This window comes from Labeo rohita, unplaced genomic scaffold (genome assembly GCF_022985175.1).
Source record: "Labeo rohita strain BAU-BD-2019 unplaced genomic scaffold, IGBB_LRoh.1.0 scaffold_184, whole genome shotgun sequence".
Classification (NCBI taxonomy): Eukaryota; Metazoa; Chordata; class Actinopteri; order Cypriniformes; family Cyprinidae; genus Labeo; species Labeo rohita.
Window position 1 is genome coordinate 95533 of NW_026128044.1, and position 21577 is coordinate 117109.

The window sequence follows — 21577 nt, forward strand, 5'->3', positions numbered from 1 at the left end:
TACCTATACATAAAACATAGATTCTATAACAAAAAAACATTTGGTTCAATAGGAGTTATATATTCGATCCACTTGGACCAAAAATCCACAAACATATCTTTTTGGTTATTCATACAGAAATTAATTTTCTCCATTATAAACATATTTTTAACAACATCAATCCAGTCCTGTATCTGTGGCAGGATTAGGTTTGTACCAGCATCTAGTAATAGCTTTTTTACTTGAAGCAAGAATTATTCTATACATGTATTTGTTTTTCCCTTCCCAGGAAACCATTGACACTGTGCCCATATAAAGTACCTCAAAACTGAAATCAACTGTAATGTTTAAAATACTTTCTAATACCTTATGTATATCTTTCCAAAAACATCTAATTTTAGGACATCCCCAAAATATGTGAAAATGGTTAGCATCCTGTGAGCCACAATGTTTCCAACAATTTGAGTTGCCTTGAAAATTATTTTTCTGTTTTGTGGTAAGGAAAAACCTAATAGTATTTCTCCAGCAAAATTCTCTCCAATATGGAGAACGGGAAGTTGCCCATTGTTGTTTACATATATTTTCCCAGTCCTCGGTTGAGAAGATAATCCCACTTTCTTTCTCCCATCTTTCTTTAATGTACAAGGATGAATCTCCTTGTAAATCCATCAAAGCTCTATAAAGTTTTGTAATAGTCTTAAACATTGGTTCAGCCTTGTAGGCTGAGGAGAATATTTTAACTAGAGCACTCTTATTTGGATCTTCATCGATCTCTTTTTTAATTTTCTGACAAAAATGTTGTCAGAGCTGGAAGTATCTGTAAAAGTCTTTGGATTCTAAACAAAATTTTTCTTTTAGTGAATTAAAATCTAATAATTGTCCTTTATCCATGATTGAACAGTAAGCTGTGATCCCTTTCTTAGCCCATATTTTAAAACACATATCTAAGGTGTTTGGTTTAAAATCAGAATCATATGATGGCCATTTCAATACATTCACAGAATCCTTTAGATTATAGTCCTTAATAATCTCAAACCAATTTTTAAATGTTACCTTAATCCATTGATTTTCTTTCTTATTTTTAATTAAATGATCATCCACAATGATAGCTTGAATAGGGATCCTGTCAAACCAACCAACCTCTATGTCCTTCCATCTTGCTTGATATTCTGGGTTGCACCAACAAACTATTATTTTTAACTGTGCTGCCCAAAAATATTTTTGTAAACATGGGAGAGCAACCCCTCCTTTATCTTTACTCAGTTGAAGGGTTTTAAATTTTACCCTTGGTTTCTTGCCTTGCCATATGAATCTGGAGATTAGTTTATCCCATTCTGAGAATTGTTTTTTGGGCAAGGGAACAGGCAAAGACTGAAACAGATAGAGCAGTCTTGGAAGTATGTTTTGCTTGACTGAATCTAACCTAGATCTCATGCTGAAAAATGGTAAAAGATTCCATCTTGCAATGTCAAGTTTTATTTTTTTATTAATAGGACCATAATTAAGCATTTCTAAATTGTTCATATCCTTGGGGATATTTATTCCTAAGTATTTAATAAATGTTAGATCCCATTTTAAGGAGTAATCTTTTTTAATTTCGTTTGGGGGGTTATAATTAAAGGTCAATACCTGTGTTTTTAAAATATTTAATTTAAATCCTGAAAAAGAGCCAAACGTTTTTAATGTTTCCATTAAGTCAATCAATGACTCAGTTGGATCCTTTAGATAAACTAATATGTCATCAGCAAATAATGCTATTTTATGTTCATCATCTTTGATGTTAATACATTTTACAATACGTTTTATTTCAGAATTTTGCCTGATCCATTGCCCCAGGGGTTCGATAAACAATGCGAAGAGCAGAGGGGAGAGAGGGCACCCCTGTCTAGTACCCCTCTCAAGTGCAATGTTCTTCGATAAATTACCATTTATTTTAATTCTCGCGGTGGGACATGAGTATATATTTTGAATTTGTTTGAAATTCTTGAAGATTTAAGTGAAAGTCCCCTAAATGTTCTGAATGTCCTTGAACATTTGGAGGACATCTTTGCGGACATCTATGGGATGTTAAGAGGACATTCTGAGGACCTTTTTTGTTAGCTGGGAAGGTTATAGTTGAAACAGTGAACCTCAACAACATCGACTGTGAAGTGATGTACTGCCACCTTGCAGAAATGACTGATTCAACACTGTGAGACTTCACCGATCTCTCAACAAGAGTATATCAAGGGTACACAGTCATCACTCCATTGGGTACACCAGTATTGTGAAAATCACACTCCTGTGTTTGATATCTGGAAAGTGCTAAAATAAAAATCACAATGTCCTAAATGTCTCAGCAAGATTTTAGTGCTTGGCAGAATCAGCAGGGAAAGAAGACCGTGTTGAGTTTGACTCCAGTCTGAAATTGACATCTTACAGACGTCTGCCAGACGTTTGTACACAGCAGATGCTTTCCAGATCTGTAACAGACATCTTGCAGAAGTGCGTGTGCTATCTGGGCCATTGGTGATGCAGCTTTTGGGTGGGGGGTATAATAAATATTTATAGCAATATAAATTTGAAACAATAAATAAATAGATGAGGCTCAAACATTATTAAACAAACATGCATGTTTATTTTAGCACTCCCTGAACACACAGCTATTTCATATCAAAGAAATAATACAGTTATAATGAAATTAAATATTAAATGAACATTCATTGCTAAAATTCGTAAAAACTTCAATCACAGGCTGGAAAATCTGTATAGGACTGATAACAATTAAAACGTGAACATAAATTAAGCCTACCTTGGCTTTTCTATACATATTTAACATTTTTTGGAAAGAAAGAAAGACTGACATGTTGACAATGTCCGGTTTAAGGGAGGACCTCATTGGGGTTACGATGTTTCCAGCCACACCGAACACTCGTTCAGATGGTGTGCTCGTTGCGCAAACGCATAGATATTTTTTAGCAACCGTGGCCAAGAGAGGGTATCTTGTTGCATTGTTCCACCATCAAGCAAGAGGGTCATCGATGGCATCAGTTGCCTCCTCTGGCTTTGTTCAAATAGTGTGTTAACTCCTTGTCTGCATGCGCTCTCTTTGGAATAGGGATCACGGCCAGGTTTGACGCTGGTTCCTTACTCTGCATACAGTGACTCATCAGTTTGACTGTTGTCTGGCTGATCTTCAGTAATTTGCATCATCTCTTCGATGAGTTTGTCTCTAATGTCTTCCAGCTTAAAATTATTCCTGCATCTAGGATCCAAAGTAGTTGCTTTCTACAGGATTTTTTTCCCTTCTTCAGCTTTATATTTATCATCCAAGACCGCGATCATCTTTTCAATTGTTTTTTTGTTAACTCACTGTCTTCTGGCGTAGAGTCCAGGAGATCATTGATCATCAGCCTCAGCACAGGTTTAACCGATGACACAGTAATAACTTTCTCATTCGATAAAATATCTGTAAATTCTGCAGCTGGCTTGAGTGCTGCATTTATCGACTCAAGCACTGCTATGTCCTGCCGCATCAGGTTAAGGTGTTGATGCCGTCGGTCATCAAGCGCTCATTTAGTTGCGTTGACATGCTCCAAAACACTCTGGATCATTTTTTGCTTGCTTCCCCAATGCGTGGGACAATCCTGGCTCAATTAAGGAACAAGAGAGTAAAATTACTAAACTTTTTTGTTGTTGTTCTACATAAGTGTATAGAGCATAATTAACAAATTCAAACTGTCAGTATTTTCATCGCCTCATATAGGCTACACATTTGTTTTCTTAATTTAATTTATTTCCCATTCTGGCTTTTCTCTTTCTATCAAATGAAATCTGTCACTGTTTTTTTTTCAAATTGGCTTTATAATTACTTAATTAAAACTTAAAAATATTTATGCAAAAAAAAAAAAAAGAACTATTTTTTTTAAAAGAGGTACAATAGCTATTTATTTGTGTGTATGTTTGTTATAATTTACTGATAAAGTTGTTTTTTTGGAATGTAAACAGGTGTTTCATCAAAATAAGCAGTTTTCAAATTAATGGTCTATTAATTAGACTCTGCTGATCTAAATCTAATCCCTTTATTTTGCTGAAATGTAATTGACAATAGGCCTACCACAAATCTTTTAACTTACCAGTATCAAACGTTGGTTGCTTTAGGGCTTCTTGCTTTTCTCTAATTTTTGTCTTTTTTTGCCAACTGTGGGTGAATGCAGCTGCCATATTTCAGCACAAACCCATTGCCCTGGCTGTCCTCTCCTTTTCCGTTGTCATTGCATTTGTGATGGCCAGTGTAACAGTTATGGCCGAAACACTTCAGCCATGGCCATCCCAACTTCCTAACAGCGGCTACAATATTGCCCCCGTTTTCCGTGATAATGCATGCCAGGTTTTTTTTCCATTTAATCCCCAATGCACTGCAGAGATTTTCAGATAAATTATCGGCCTTGTGGCTTTCAGGGGTGAACGAAGTTTGCAGGCACCTGCTCTTCAGCTTCCATTCTTTAGTCAAGTCAAGTCAAGTCACCTTTATTTATATACCGCCTTTAACAATACAGAATTGTGACAAGGCGGCTGTACAGTATTAAATAGGAAACAGTAAATCAACAATGCCAAAGGCAACAGTAAACACTCACATTTTAGGTAAAGGTAGTTAATCAAAAATAATAAAATAAAATGCAATATTGTGTTAAGAGAAAGTGTCCCCAACTAAGCAAGCCAGAGGCGACAGCGGCAAGGAACCAAAACTCCATCGGTGACAAATGGAGAACAAAACCTTGGGAGAAACCAGGCTCAGTCGGGGGGGCCAGTTCTCCTCTGGCCAAAGTTCCCGTGGTCTTGTGCCAACAGCCGTCTAGGTGATGTGGTCTTCACTGTGGATCCGTCTCTGGGGCTCATCTAGTTGATGTGGACTCCGCTGACATTCAGGGCTGTAGAGGTCGTCTCTAGGTGCTGATCCACCATCTGGGCTGGGTTCGGACTGGATCCGGGGGACTGCAGTGACCATCTGATCTGGATACGGACTGGATCTGGTGGTTAATGTGACCTCAGAATAAGAGAGAAACAGACTAATATTAGCGTAGATGCCATTCTTCTGACGATGCACTGAGTACATCGGGTGTTATGGGAAGTGTTCCCGGTTCCGGTTGACCTAATCTGGCTCTTCTGTCCTAGATGCGTGTTTCATCTACGCAAAACTGACAGATAGCTAACAGAAGTCAGAAGTCAGAAAAGGGGCAGACGCAGGAGTAAAGTTGAATGCTTTACTGTAATGTTCTTTCCTCTTTCGTTCTTATTCTTTCTTTTTTGTAAAACTGAAACATATAAAGGTTACAAATGTCTTGTTGCAGAGGGTTCACAAATACATACAAATTAATTTACATTATTTACAATGTTATCTGAACAAACATAACAAAGGGCTACGTTCGCGCTCTGCTTAGTATCATTATGACTGAAGAATAGTTTGTTTTAAACTCTAACCTATGAGCTTCACATTTATATGTGCATATACATTCGTTCAAACACTAAAGAAAGGAAACAGACTTACAGGCAAAGCCTTTCCAAGGCACAAACGCAAAGGAAACAGAGCAAAGAAACGTCCTGGACAATCGCATGGAGAGAATCTGGAATACTGCGATTGCTTCCTGGTTAACCTCTAACCTAAGTGTCACATGGTCTAAATCAACCACTAAGAAAAATAGCTCACAATTCTTTGTTGTTACACCAAACCGCCACAAGGTGGTGCTAAAAAGTAAACAAAAGTGTGACATGACACTGGCACTGTCTCTCAATCTGGCACTTCCTGAAGACCTGAGCCCCTTTTAACTACCACTATCTGTCCTATTCTCTGTATGATGCTATAAAAAATAAACTAAATAAATACATTTCTTATTCTCTGTACTGTTCTTTGTGAAGGAGAATTCATGCCACTTTGAAGTGCACAGCAGGAGCACTGAACTTGCATATGTTCAATTAAACACACCTGAACCATGTAATTAAGGTTTCTACAGACTAGAAACTTCCATAATAGTTTGTTGAGGTAAGTTGGAGCTAAACTCAGCAAGACACTGGCCCTCCAGAACCGGGTTTGGACACCCCTGGTCTCAGGTGTTCCCAGAATGTGTCTGTTTCAAATATCCCACAGATAATTTATTATATCATTTTGAAAATACCTATTTTTGAGTGGAAGCAGAAACAAGCTATTTTTGTCAGGGACCTCCCCTGACAGTCTTGTCTGTCCTGTCCCTGTTTAATGTTTCCTTGTTTGTGTTGTGTTTGAGCACATGACTTTGTCTTTGTTTGTGTTTGTCATGTTCTCCCCTCATCCTGCCTCCTTGTTACCCGTTACCACGCCCCCTTGTCTAGTCCTTGTTTGTCTGAGTGTTGTCATCTGTTCCTCTCTTGTTTGGTCCTCGGGTTGTCTGAGTGTTCTCATCTGTTCCTCATGTCCTCCGCACCTTTATATTGTTCTCCCTTTCCCTCTTGTTATGCCAGTTCGTTGTACAAATTTGGTGTGCTTTAGTCTATGTTCACTAGCTTGTCTTACCTTTTGTGATACTGGTTGTTCCCTCCCAAGTTTCACGAGTTCACACTTGCATATAATAAACTCAGTAAAGATTATGCGTATTTGGCGTGCTGTCCGGGAGAGGGCTCCGAGCTCGGTAATCATTCCCGGGCCCGGGGCACTGCCCCTGCCTGGGGAGAGGGGTCTGAGCTAGGCATTTTAGCCCCTACTCAAAGCGCTCCCCCAAATAGGCTATTAACGCAGGACAGCAGCCAGCGTTGGGCATCGATAACTCCCCAAACTTGCAGAGCTTATGGATAGAGGGCTGCTGGACGTCGGTTGGAAAAGGCCTCTGCGGGAGCAGACACTGCTGCTACGGCAGAGTGGAAATACAGGGAAGACTCCTGTGGGAGCGGACACTGCTGCGGCAGTGTAGAAATACAGAGAAAGCTTGTGCTGGAGTGGATACTGCTGAGGCAGTGGGGAAAAGGAGAGAAAGGCTCCTGCAGGAGCAGACACTACTGCGGCTGTTTGGAAATACAGGGAAACTCCTGCTGGAGTGGACACTACTGCGGCAGTGTGGAAATACAGGGAGGGCAGGGAAAACAGAAAAGACTTCTGCGGCAGCAGATGCTGCTGCGGCAGTGTAGGAATACAGAGAAAGTTTGTGCTGGAGTGGACACTGCAGCGGCAGTGGGAAGGAATAGAGAAAAAAGGCAAGTACTGCTGTGACAGTGGGGAAATCCGGAAAAGGCTCCTGTGGGAGCGGGGTGCTGCTGGGGTGGTGTTCAAGGTGATGGCTATGGTGGGTCTGAAGATCGAGTGAATGGTGATAGACTGGAGTTAAAAGGGTTGGCTGATGAGAATTCCATGAGCTTCTTTGATATGGAAGCAGTCTGACTGCATGTAGGTCTTAAAGGCCTCTGGCTTCTGAACTCTTCTGACAAAATCTGAGTCCTGATGCTTCTGGCTATGGGGGGTGGTGGTTCCGAGGCGGGAGCATTTGGAGAGATGGGTAGGAAATGGCAGAGGATAGAAAGAAGAAAGGGTGAGCATGTGAGGGGGAGGAGGAAAGATAGCTGCCGGAACCGCTTGCGGAGGCATGCTCATGCTTGGGGTGGCTCCAGGAGTGGTAGCTGAATGAGGGGGTGGGGCTGTGGAGCTGTGGGCCGTAGGCAGGGGTGGGGGGAAAGACGGGGCTCTGGGAATGTCTGTGTCGTTAACGGAGGCATGCTCACGCTAGGGGTAGATGGTGGGGCTGCGGGCCATGGGTAGGGGAGGAGGTTGGGAGTGGGGTAAGGAAAAAGCTGTGGTTTGGCCTGCGCCACTATAGGAGCTGGACGTCGGCTTGCTTCAGCTGCTGTAGGTCATGGGAAGGGAGTGGAGTTTGTGATATCTTGAAGAGCCTATGTAGTCTGCACCGCTAGCGGAGGCAACCTCCACTAACAGGCAACTGAAAAAGAAAAAAGGGGGTTAGAACAGAAGTAACAGGAGGAAAGACATGCGAGGGCCTGTGTTGCAAGCTGAAGCAGCTTTGCGTTTGCTTCAGCTGCTGTAGCTGTAGGCCGTGGGGTTTGTGACATTCAAGAAAAGGGCTGGAAGTCTGTGTAGCCTGCACTGCTAGCAGAGGTGACCTCGTGCTAGTATCTGCTACAGGAGCTGGAGGCTGCTGAAAAGGAAAAGAGGTTAGGGGTAGTAGACAGAAATTCTGAAATGTGAGGGCCTGCATTGCTAGTGAAGGCAGCTTCATGCTTGGTTCTGCTGCTGTGGCTGTAGGCCACAGGAAAGAGGGGTTGTGACTTTTGGTGGGACATGCTGAAATGTCCGGCCTGCAGTGTTGCCAGATTTAGTGATTTCTCAGACTACCCTAGCAACTTGTTTTTCAAAGCAACTAGCAACAAATGCAGCTATTTTAACAACCTTTAAAAGTTATAAATGGTAAAAGTTTTTTTTTTTTTTTTTAGTTATGATTATTATTATTTATTTATTTTTTAAATCATTTATTTATTGATTGTTAGTTATGTGCTGTTGGTCCACTGTGATCAACGGTGAAAGTCTTTTTGCCACTGATGATCTCCTCCAAAAAACTACTAATTAATTTTATCCCTCTTGTCTATTCATTTTCCTAAATGTGATATGTAAATTAAATGTGGGTAAAATGCTGGTGAAAAAGACGGAGTAGTTTCAGTGCATATTTTCCGAGCACTTTATGTCGTGGTTACATAATGACATTAACATCCAGTGCTGTCGCGAAGTTGTTTAACAACTTATAGCAATGAATGGCCTGTTTTAGCGATTTTTACCTGAAAATGATTAGACGACACGGATGGCCTGTGCGGCTAGCGGAGGCAGTCTCGTGCTAGCCGCAAACGGCGCTGAGGCCGGGAGAGCCGCGGTGAAAGGCTGAGCCGAAGCAGGAAGCGAGTGAGTGAGGTGAGAACTGGGTCAGGCTCGTTGAAGGCCTGCTGCTGTGGCCCGACGTTCGTGAGGAGCCGGATCTTGTGCGGGACAATGGTGGTGTCGAGCGAGGCGAGTTTGGGGCTTTGCTCGATCTATTGGCCACCTTGGCAGCTGGAGTGGATTTAGGAGTGAGGCTGGCTGATTTGGAGCGTGACGAATAGATTGTACGGAACCTTCCGTGAGAACGATGCATTGGAATTAATGAACGTTTGCCTCGGTCTTAAATAATGTACACTTTCCAATCGGAGGAATTGTTGGTGTGACCGAATGATATGAGGATGCCAGGGAAGTTGGTAGTTTCGGCAGTGGAGGCGTGGTTAACCCTCGGCGTCGGGGAAATCTTGTGGCTTGTTGAGCAGAGTGGTGGCCGGTGGCTCGGCGGCGATGACTGGCGGAGAAGGAGTAATCTTGGGGCCGGCGGATTGCTGTGGAGGATCCGAAAATGGGTCTGTAACCCAGGTAATCCAGGCTACTGCCAAAGAAATTAAAATACTTCAAAATATAGAAAGAGTTGAAGGAAACTGAGAGATGAGAAAAAGGGAGAAAGTTCCAGAAGGATGAACGATTCATCAAATTACTTCTCACTTCAGTGACAGACTTCTCTTAGAGCCAATGGTGGCAGCGCATTCATAAGCCCTGCCCACGTGCAGCGCCGGCGCTGCTGCTGCTTTCAGTGCGAACAGAGAGAGACGAGATTACACGAGACCGCAGCACGGAGCGTTTCTCTAGAAACTCCCTGCATTAAACATTAATCTAAGCATAAATGTGATAGAGTGCACTTGAAAACGGAATTTAAAGAATAGAGGCATCATCCTGAAGTGTTGTCGTCGGACGGAGAGTGACGTGAAAATCGGAGAAGTGTGATTGGAGCGGATCCCAGTGCCGAAGCCCTGTGATTAATCATCTTTGTGTCAATATATTATTCAATTTTGCTCTGGTGAGTGAGTTTTCATATACTGATCAAATATAATTTCGAGATGATTCGTTACAAAACAATTTTGAGTAGGCCGTGCGTCAAACTAGTTAGCACGTGAGCTAAAGCTATCACATGTAATATTGATAAATGGGTCATGAGACAAGACAAAGAGTAATTTATGAAAGTCAACGTGTTTAATAACAGTTGAAAGGTTATATTAACGTGTCATTTGAGATGTGTGTGTATAAATTTGTGATGAAAACGTTGAATCAGTAGTTAATTGTGTTTGCCTTGTGTTTTGCAAGGCTGGGTTTTTTCCTCCCATATGTTTCTTTCTACGAACAAGATCTTCTGAGAGAATCACCTGTTTTGTGCTGAACGTAATCCTCTGGTGAGAATCGTCTGTGTCGATCGCGATTACATGTGCACAAATGGCGAGCTGCCCACAGACTTTTGAACTGTGATTTGAATTCATCGACTGGTAGGAGAATTCCATTGTTTCCTGTTCTTTTGGGACACAAAAGATCTCAATACTTTGAACAGATTTGATTTTTTTTTCCTGCATCTGAAATGGAGAGACTTTGTTTTTTTTTTTTAACTGGAACTGGTCAAACGAGTGTTTAGCTCTTGAAGCTGAATCATTTGATTCATGAACTTTGATCAACTGAATTGTTAGATTCACAAAGCATTGTTCAATTGAATCGTTTGATTTGTTCTTGTGTTTTACATTTCATGATTGAATCTACTGTTGAGTTTTGAAAGAAAAAAGTGTCATTTACGTCTATTTTTGGAATTTAGTCAGAGTGAATATCCGATTACACACCCTTTTGACTTACTGGGTTCTTGAATGTAAAGTTCATTGAAGAGTATTTTATTGTGAATCTACTTGGAAGAAACAGACACACTAACGTTTTGTTTTTTGAGAATTTATTTTATTTTGGTCAAAACAGATTTGAATCTGTTGAACTGTTGACATTCTTTGATACTATTTGAGACAACAGAATATTCCTTGACTGCTGTTAATTGATTGTCCATTAATGTGATTACTTGAAACAAACTACAAAGAAAAAGAAAAGGAAACCCATCAATATAAATTCTTTTATAAATCAAATTTAATCGTCTTGTCTATTCACTCACCAGTAGCATCAGACCCTCTCTCCAGTAGACGTTCCTGGCTTCTGGTCGTTGGCCCATATTGAACCCTGAGCTAGTGGGACGCGCTAAAAACGTTGTATGCTACAGGTCTGTGATATAATAGCAAAGGAGCGAACCGAGTGCTGCGAGACTAGAGAAATGAGGGTAAGACTGCTTTGGTTATTTGTAGGGATTCTCTCGTTGCTGACTGGATAGAGAGTGTGATTGCTTATGATAAATTGGCCGTGTTAATTATCTGTGCGTGCTCCTCCCGAAATTTAATGTTAATAAAACATCACTTAAAGAGAAGTTTGGAAGGAAGAACAGTAAGGAGAGCATTACAATAGTCGATACGTGAGGCAACCAGTGCATGAATAAGAATTGCAGTATTATTCATTGTGAGAGAGGGACAGAGACAATTAATATTATGCAGGTGCAAATATGCAGTATGAGTAATATTATTAACATGAGCTTCAAAGGACAGTGTGCTATCCAGACACCCAGACACCTGAACTGCTGACAAGGACAAGTTGCATTATGATCGTTGTCCAAGGAAAACAATCAGATTTAGTCAGAGTAGATTGAGTAAGGCCTCAGCTTTATTACGTGTTATTTTTATTACGTTACATTTAGTTTTTTTGCGAAAATCTTGGAGGATCCTAGGTCCTATCTAATGTGACTGCCCCTGTGTTCCGGGGTGATACGGTTCCGGAGTTATAAGGGTTTAAAGGCAAAACTTCGGGGGGCCATTGACTCAGGGTCTGTGGCGTCCAGTAGGGCCCCCAGAGGTCTACCTTTAACCCGAGTTTGGTGGAGTTTGTCCCCGGCCCAGGTGAGTTATAGCCGGTCAAAGTTTCAACCTTGGGGGGTGCTATATTTGTCATCGAGGTCTATCATTCATCCGAGTTTCTAGGCCTCTGAGTTCTTGTTTGGGCTAAGATCCTCAGTGGCATCCTTAGCCAGGAGGTGCGCTCTCCCAGCTAAGGCTCTGATCTCACCCACAATAGCGGTCTGGACGAGGTAAGGACGAAGGTGTTTGCATCCACCATCAGGAAGGTAGGAAAGGCCTCTCAGGCCAATCGAATGGTGGCTCTGGGGGCTATTCTAAGGCACGTCCAGCCTACCTACACTCACCCCGGGAGGGCAGGGGAGTAGGCTAGTGCCCCTACTCTGGTTCTCCATATCTCTGAAAGCTAGATTTTATTTCCAGCTATGCCAGCCACACGTTACCCTCACTTTTGTGGGCATGGGAGTAGATTGACGCCCTCTACTCTGGGAATTGACGGTTCTCCATAATGTTGAGTTTTCTTCATAACTATGAATGCTGAGCAATCTTGAATTTCAGCTAGACATCTGGTCAGTGAAGGTGGAAGGTGAAGTTGTATGTTGAGGTAAGTTGGAGCTATACGTGACAGTGGTCCTCTGGGAGTTTGGAAACCCCTGCATGTGAGCCATGTCTTTGGGAATAACCTAGTGTTTTTCCTAGATGCCTTGCCACAGCCAATCAACAGCACTTGATTTGGGCACATCAAGCATGCTATATGCTTGTCTCACTGATGTTAATGAGATTAACCCCTAGGGCAGGGCTATTCAACTACAAATTCAGTTGTGCCAGATTGTCAAACCAAGAAGGTTAGCTGGGCCAGTCATTTTAGCGGCAAAGCAGCTCGTAATGACAAATTTTAAAAAATTATTGAAAAACATAAGGTTTATTCGTTGTTTCTCTTTTAACTTTGGTTAGTTTGCAGAGCAAAAGGTGCATACGAAAAGAGCTGAATTAACAGAATCTGAGGTAGCCCCTATTTTTTCCACTTACAAAATAAAAAAAACTGACCTAGGCTACATATCTGACCTATCTGATCACATAATGCATAAAACATAATAGTGCACAGTAGTAGGCTATTAGAAATAACATTGTTTCCTTTTGAAACTAAATAAACAACTTGCACATATTTGACCCAGGAACATCTCAAAGTGCATAAAATAAAAAGTGCACAGTATTCACAACTATAACAACACTGAGGGAACATATTTTAAATCACCATGTGTGATTAGGCATGCCTCTGTTACACATCCCACATTATATTGATGTATTGTAGGCTACAGTTACCCTGCTGACTTAGTGGGAGAAGTGACATTTTTTGTTTTGAACGAGAGCAGTGACTTTAGGCTCGTAAGTTGTCAGTGCAATTCGAAGGCATTGGTGGAGAGTATGGTCAGTCAGGGAGCAACGAGAGTTGCTTTTTATGGAGTTCATGTGTGAAAAACTTGACTCACCTGTATATGTTGATCCAAACATACTGAACATGACGATCGCTACTTTCTTAATGTTAGGGAACTGATGTGCGTTGACATCAGTCCAAAACATTGCAGGCACGCTCTGCATTGTTTGCGTGTTGCAGGCTACGTAATTTACGTAGGAATGCGCGTTTTTGGCGGGACCATAGACATAATAAATACTTTATATTTATATTAAATTATATTAAATAACAATTTATGAATAATATATATTAATTTATTATCTATGGGCGGAACCACGGGCTGGGCCACTCGGAGGTTGATTCTGGGCCGCATGTGGCCCGCGGGCCGCCAATTGAATAGCCCTGCCCTAGGGTATCGAAATTCTGTAAAAACAAAAACAAACAAACAAACAAAAAACGACATTACATTTCTTTTTTTTTTTTGATACTCAGTGGTCAATGAAGGTAGAGGAAAAGAACTACAGGGTTTGGAAGACAAGTAGAGCTGGGTGTCATCAGCATAGCGGTGAAAATGGATACTATATTTCTTGGAAATATGGCCAAAAGGAACTAAAAAGGTGATGAATAACAGTGGGCCCAAAACAGAACCCTGAGGGACACCAGTGGTAACTGGTGTGCCAGTGATCCCTATAGAAACTACACTGTCCAAAAGTATCTTACGTGGGATGGTATCAAAGGCTGCACTCGTTGAGGACGAAAGTATTGTTAATAAACCGGAATCAGCTGCCAATAACAAACCATTAGTAATTATAAAAAGAGCAGTCTCTGTACGCAGAAAATTCTTCACCACATAAATAATAGATCTAGAGTTCCCTTAGCTAGCTCCAATTGTATTAGAGTAGTAGTCTGATTTTGCTTTGGACAGTGCTTCTTTTTTTAACATTTTCCTGGTTTCATTAAGACATGAATAAGTAATTTTTTTATTCAGCATACTTCATTCTTACAGATTACAATCATGAGTAACATATTGTGATATACATTGTATATTGATAAAATACATTAGACACTCTAAGTTAATTATGTCAAATCTCATTTTCCACCATTTTAACAAGACATCCAATAGTACAAAAATCAAACACTTTTAATGTTTGTTTTCAGTAAACACTTTTCCGTTTATACATCACACATATTTTCATATATGATGTGTAATTCAGGAAACAAAGGGAAAGAAAAGTTTAAGCAGTGTTGGGGAAAGTTACTTTTAAAAGTAATGCATTACAATTTTGCGTTACACCCTGAAAAAGTAACTAATTACGTTACTTAGTCTAGAATACAGTAACATCATGTTTACTCCCAATTTCCCGACAGGAGACTTGTCAATCAGATATTAATCAGATATTTCCTTAGAAATTCAAAAGTAATGTGTTACTTTACTAGTTACTTGAAAGAAGTAATATTATTACGTAACTCGCATTACTTGTAAAGCGTTACCCCCAACACTGAGTTTAAGAATATGTATTCAGCTATATGTAAACCCAAGCATTAACTCTTAATTTTTTTCTTAATTTTTGTAGTGTGTTTTTATATGTATCAATATAGAGCCGCCCATGAATTGTACTATAAAGAAAAATATAATAACTCTTTTCCCATATATGGAAGTTTACCAATTAATGTATTGCATTATATTTTCCAGTACATTCCTATGTTTTTTTTTTTCATAAGGGAACATTTATTCATATTTATTTAAATTTGAATTGAGCAAACGAAACGTGAAGCGGGCGGATCCATTTCCAAGCTTTAATTTATAAACAGAGACATGGTCAATTACAGGCAGGGTCGACACCAGCAAACAGATACAATTAGGGCAAGATGCAAGAGTAATCCAGGGACAGGCGAGGGTCAGTCGGGGGGCGAATGTAATCCAGGAGGAAAACGGGTAACCCAAACAAACAGTCTAAAGTTCATTTGAGGGGCGAACAGAGTCCGAAACACCAAGGCAAAGGGTTAATCCACAACAGGCGAAAAGTCCAGGGCAGGCTGAAGGCAGACAAGACAAGAAAACCAGGCTAGGATTAAGACAGGGATGACTAGACTAGGAAACAAGACTAACGAGACTCAGGAAACTTGGAAATTGGCTCAGTAGAGTTGCTATCATGAGGAGCGTGATAAACGCAAGACAATACTCTGCCCTGAACAGTGGTCGGGACGTCATATTTGTAGTATGTCTGATTGGCTGCAGGTGAAAGTGCAATCCATGAAGTGGAGCATGGGTGTAGTCCAAGTGTAGTCCAGGGTGTAGTGCAACAGTCTGTGTAGTGTGAGTGTCAATATGATGGCAATGCGACCTGTGGTGGAGGGCAGGCCAGACAGGAGTCATGACAGTATTGCGGAGGAATTTCTGCAGGCTGGTGATAAATGGAAGGGCTGGTGACCACAGATATCTGCAAGAAAAATAGCTATATGATCAGCTTACTGATTACTTCTTTTATTGATAATGTTATGTAACAATTATTGCACCCATTACTGAATGTTTTACACATTTCCAGTACATGGACACTCAATACTAAATTCAACTACATTTCAGGATTAGGTTTTTCTTACCTCTGAGCTGTTAAGACCACGGAAATGATTGGGCCTGAAATCAGAGGGCTGTGGTGGTAAAGAAGCATACTGCACCTTTGGGAAAAAAATACACTTGTACTGTTTTATGCCTTCTTACTGTGAAATGCCATAAATAACACTTGCAGACAGTTCCAGTATGTTTATAAACCTTACTGCATTTTAAATGGAATAGGAGAAAACAAAAGACAAAAATGCTTCTGAAATGTCCAAAGGTGGAACCTTAAAGGGGTCGTCGGATGCCCATTTTCCACCAGTTGATATGATTCTTAAGGGTCTTAATGATAAGTCTATAACATACTTTGGTTAATGTCTCAATGGTAGTGTAAAAAACACCCTTTCCTTTAAATGTAAATGAGCTCTGCTCACCCCGTCCCTCTCTTCTGTAGAGTGACAAGCCATGCTCTGTTTATTTTAGCGGCATTTAGCCTGTAAACTTGCTAACTAGCCCATTATTAGAAGAGGTAATTGCAAAGATTCATTAAAAAAACCCTTATACTCCTGCTGTAAGTGAAGCTGGATCACAAATAATTAGCATGAACATAGATGTATATACGTAGATCAGGAGACGCATTCTCTTCACAAACAAATGTAATCCACTGCATCTTCAGTGGCTCAAATGTCGGGAGTAAATGGCGACTACTATGTTCATTATTACATCCGACAACAGAACACCTCAATCACTTAGGAGCCAGTCTTATCTATGTCTCTGTTCCGGCATTAAAACAATGGCAATCGGACTGTTACATCTCATTCAGGGCAGGTCTAAGGTAAGACGCCAGTGTCAATCAATCTATCGTGGGAGTGGCCGCTGTCAGTGTGATGTCACACAGACAAGAAGCTGAGTATGGCTTGATTTGAAAAAGAAGAAATTATTTTTACAGCTTAATTAAAAACCACTGGGTGGATTTTTGTCATTATAGGGTAGATGTGTACATACACTGCCAACACACATTTATGTTCAAATTGAAGCAAATGAATCCTTACACTTAAATGTGCCGAGTCCCAAGCACAGTATGAAGTGTGAGGTTTATTTTGAAATGAGCAGGTTTGTTGAATTATTGTTTGCTCAATATTTTTTGTTTTGGCTTATTGCAGAGAGAAAATGTCTGTCTTATCAGAAAACCCGATTGTTTAACTCATGCCTCAAGTTGAAGTATAACCTAATAATCCTGACCAAATATTTCACATGTTGTCTAGATGATTTGCCCAACCTGTTATATGACATTTTTGCAATGCAATGTGTCAAGCTAAAGAAACCCATTACTAGCTATGATAGAACAACATGCTAGCAGATTATTAACATTAAAGAAGAATTTGAATAAATATCTAAAATCTTTTTCTTTTTGTTAATGAACATTTTCATATCCAGTATGAATCGACGCAGCAGGGTAGACATATTGTGTTTTAAACTATCAAACGAATCTTCTAAAACGAGGAAAAAAAAAAAATATATATATATATATATATGTGTGTGTGTGTGTGTGTGTGTGTCTATGTATATGTGTATGCATATATATATATATACTGTATATACACACGTTATGTATATGCTGTGTATGGAATGGCACACTAGCTTACTGTATTATTCAATGTGAAAGTAAGTCTATGAAAGTCTATTAAAAAAAATGTTTGGGAACCACTGGTTTAGCTCATTACTCACCTGAGAAGGATAACAACAGGCGTTGGCTTTACAGGCAAATGCTGACAGACAGATGGAGATGATAAACTCAAGCACGGCGAACACCAACAATACACCTCTGATTCCCCTGAAAAGAGCCTTAGACAAAAATCAACATTAACACAAATAAAAGTAGCAACATCAATGATAATTACTACTCACACTGGCACACTGAATCCTCAGGAGTTCAGAGTCTACTATCCTTGGGGTTCATATGGTAATGTAATATATGTATCATTAAGTCATATACACCTAGGATGGCTTGAGGTTTTTCATTTTCATTTTTGGGTGAACTATCCCTTGAAGGCTTGTGAACTGACCACACAGTGATCTTATATTAATTACTAAATAAATGTGAATATAGAAATTGCTAACATACCTTATACATTCTCACTAATTCATAACAGCCATAACCGTTGCAGTAAGTGTGTGGCCCTAAAACCAAATCCAGTGAAATGAAAATAATGGCAATCCCTGCGGTTATAGTACTGAAAATGTTCATTCCAAGTGATGCATTCACCTGTAGACAGAAAAAAACAACATAAAATAAATCAATGAATTAGCAAGAACTTTAAAACGATGTGTTAATGGTTAACGGTACATGTTAATGTAGTTAGAAAAGTATCTGGAGGCTGATTAAAAAAAAGTACACATATACTTTTTCTTTTATATAATTGATATAAATAAAATGGGTAATAATCAGGGTCCAAGCACCAGCGGCTGTACATACCAAACACAAACTGGAGGGTGAATTAATTTTATTTTCTGCAGTAATGGAGAGTGCTCCTGCGGTAATGTACTGAGAAGAGAGAGAAAAACAAAAATTGAGGCTTGCGTTGGAATATGTAGCTTGTATTATGAAAGACAGAACAATTAATTGTATAATAGTTTCTTACAATGAGAGATCCCCAGTAAGGAATACCACTAATGACAAAGATGATTTCTGCATAAACTGTACACACAATGGCAATCAGGAAAGTCAGCACACCGATCATTATCTGGACCGTCTGTTTAAAAAAAAAGATTGTACAGTCTAAGTAGGACAAGAGATTATTTCATAAAGGAGAACAATGTAAAACATACAATATCAGTTTATGGCAGTTGCAGTTGTGGACTTGTGAAATTGTATTAGAAAAATATCCCAAAAATATATTCTGTAAGTGAGGCACCATCATGTATAAATGTCACTGAATTTGCGGATTTGCAAGATTGGATTACTTAACTTTTTTTTGATAGTATGCAACTACTGAAACATTGTTCTCTGTGACTGATACACTATAAAGTTTACTATTTTACTCTGTAAATGATAAATTTACACTGTCAGAAAAAAAAGGTACCGTTCTTTCACTGGGGTGGTACGCTAAGGTACAAAAGTGAAAAGGTACACTTTTGTACCTTACCTACCTCTAAACAGTACATATTGTTACCTTAAAAGTACATATTTGTACCTTTTCACTTTGTACCTTAGGGTACCACCCCAGCGAAAGAACTGTACCTTTTTTACTGACAGTGCAGGCACAGTGTAGGTTCCTCAAGGCAATATATACACACAGAAAGATCAATTATTTAGGTTTATGAGAAATTTCTAACCCCAAGGGCTTTCGGTTGGCCTTTCAGAAATGCCTGAAGTCCATGAAGAGGGAATGTGGGTGCTGGACCAGTGCTGGACATTCTGGTGTCTAAATCTCAAACTGACCTGTAAGAAACCCTAGTACATCAAAACAGGTAAACAATGTGATTATGAAATACATTTGCTTTAATCATGAAGTTTTCAGTGTATTTATTAAAATATTTTTCAATAAATACTCATCAATAATTTCTGTATGCATCAAAGCTGTCATGTCACATGACTAAAGAACAAACAGATACAGACCCTATAGATGTTGCGCAGATGCTGTCAAGATGCTGTCACTACACTGTCTATGGAATGTTAAAGAATTTAAAACCAGTCTGAGCTGTTTTTCTCATGTTGTTGCACTCAACTAGGCTGAAATCAGTCATGTGGTGTTTGCATGGGGAGAGAGAGACATCAGGGTTTCAGGGCCCTTTTTATTTTACAAATGATACGTCAGGCTTTTATAAAATTACAAGTTTTTAAATGTTCATTCAGTACTGTGATGATACCATCATCAAAGCTTAAGGAATTATTTTGATATGAAAGTGTGATATGTCACATGCCTGCACTGCTCATATCTGTACATCAAGTCATAAAATTACACAAAACAGAAGTCACTATCAGTGTTTTCCTTTTTTTTTTTTTTTTTAAATTACACAACCCAATAGTTCCTGGGGTGAAAAAAATAAATGTTGTTGCTTGTTGTCAACACAACAAATGCCACAAATATGATCCTGTGGGACCGCCTATCCTCATTGCTTTTTAATGCGGAAGTACTGTAAGCTGTTTTCTGTGAATATCTGTAATTCATTAGTCGCTGTAGGTAAATAATGAGAAGAATAACAATGCAGTAAATGGTAGAACTGTTTGAGCTACAAACCAGTGTGTGCATAATTGAGACAATACATTAAAATAATACAATAAGAAACACCAGTTTGCAATATCAAAAAGCAAAACGAGCTGTTTTGTGTAGTTAAAAATAGCTGAAATGCTGTATGTGAGCTGTGGGTGACCCAAGTTTGAATCCTGGCTGGTTGAGCTTTCCTGATTCTGTCCCTTTCTCTTCAACCTTATTTACTGTCTATTCTTTCAATGTAATATGTAATGTAAAAAATTAAGAAAATAACTGTTTGCAAACATGAAGGTCATCTACTCACGCTACTAGGGAAGAAGGTGAAACAACATTTAAATTCGATTTTGCAGAAATTTATTTAATAATACATAAATAAACATGATAAAGGCAGTTCATAAATTGTTCCTGACTCCTCGAGTAAACTCGAGTTCAATAGCCTATACCAAACACACGCACACGTTAAATATCGTAACATTTATATGACAGCATCATGTAAGTTACCAGAAGGACATATTGGACTTACCCAAAAATAAGACGGAGGCTGTAAGCTTTGGTTTACAGTGATCTTATCAGATGAGGAATTCCCAGATTTGTAGTTTCGATTTACCTGTGAACCATCAAATAACAAGCGCCATCCCGATTGTGATTGGTCCATCCTGACACCAAATGGCTGTGATTGGCTAATGTCGAGTTGAGCGCACCGCTCGTCCTTGTGAAGTCACTTTATATTTTGTGGAGTTAAAACGTAACAAATTCCAAGCATTTCAGTGACTGGATCAGAGTTGTGCAGGAGGATATATAATGTTTACTACTGCTGTGACTTAAGATATAAGTCTTTCTCAGTTTACTTACACATTTGTTCTATTTTTTAAAATACACACACACTGAAATTCGTTTTGATATAGAATGGCAAATGTGTTTTTTTTTCATCATTGTGACATTTTCATTTCACAGTAATTATGAACATGCTCATTTGATGTTGCCTTAAGTAAACATGTATTTAAATATTCCATCATACATGCTTGACAATAAAAAAATCACACAAGCAACGTGTAAACTTTGCACCGTAGTTATGCAGGTGAACGTCTTAGTGAACGTCAATTCACTATACAGAAAGTGAAAGTAAAAAAAAACAAAACTGACGGAGCCTTTTAGTGCTGTATTGCCGATGTTATGCCAAATTCTGACCCCCGCCAGATTACTACCCCCCTAGTATTTGTAGGTTGAGCGTTAGTTGTGGGGGAGAGGTTAGGATTATAGGTGGGGTTAGGATTAGGCAAATCAGGTAGCGATTTCAACGAGAGGGGGTAATAATTTGGCAGGTGTCGAAAATGAGCACAACACCGGCGCATATTCTCTCAGAGGCGAATCTACTTCAACTAATGCGGATAACGGTATATAACTGTCTTAAGTTATTCCCTTAATGTTTCTCTTGCGGCCCGTATAGTGAAAAACATGAGGGAAAATAAAAATAAAATAATATAATAATAATAAAAAACAAACAGGTTGTTTTTGAAAATCGGTGCATTAAAGAAAGCTGCTCTGACTTTTCATTGATGACTGCAGTAATAATAATTTTAATTATTTATTGATTAGACCCGTTTAAAAAAATAAATAAACATTTCCAGGAACTAT

At 39.4% G+C, this 21577-nt stretch overlaps 1 protein-coding gene across 1 annotated transcript; it reads right to left on the reverse strand.

The window, feature by feature from the left end:
* Positions 1–14261: 14261 nt before the first annotated feature.
* On the reverse strand, positions 14262–20503 carry LOC127158997 (membrane-spanning 4-domains subfamily A member 4A-like). The gene is made up of 8 exons (XM_051101951.1): positions 20466–20503; positions 19065–19182; positions 18371–18481; positions 18205–18273; positions 17854–17994; positions 17457–17573; positions 15776–15850; positions 14262–15615 (listed from the first exon to the last, which is right to left on the reverse strand). The coding sequence occupies exons 2-8, from the start codon at positions 19143–19145 to the stop codon at positions 15499–15501; spliced, it is 711 nt and encodes a 236-aa protein (XP_050957908.1). The 5' UTR covers positions 19146–19182; positions 20466–20503; the 3' UTR covers positions 14262–15498.
* Between the last annotated feature and the right edge of the window lie 1074 nt (positions 20504–21577).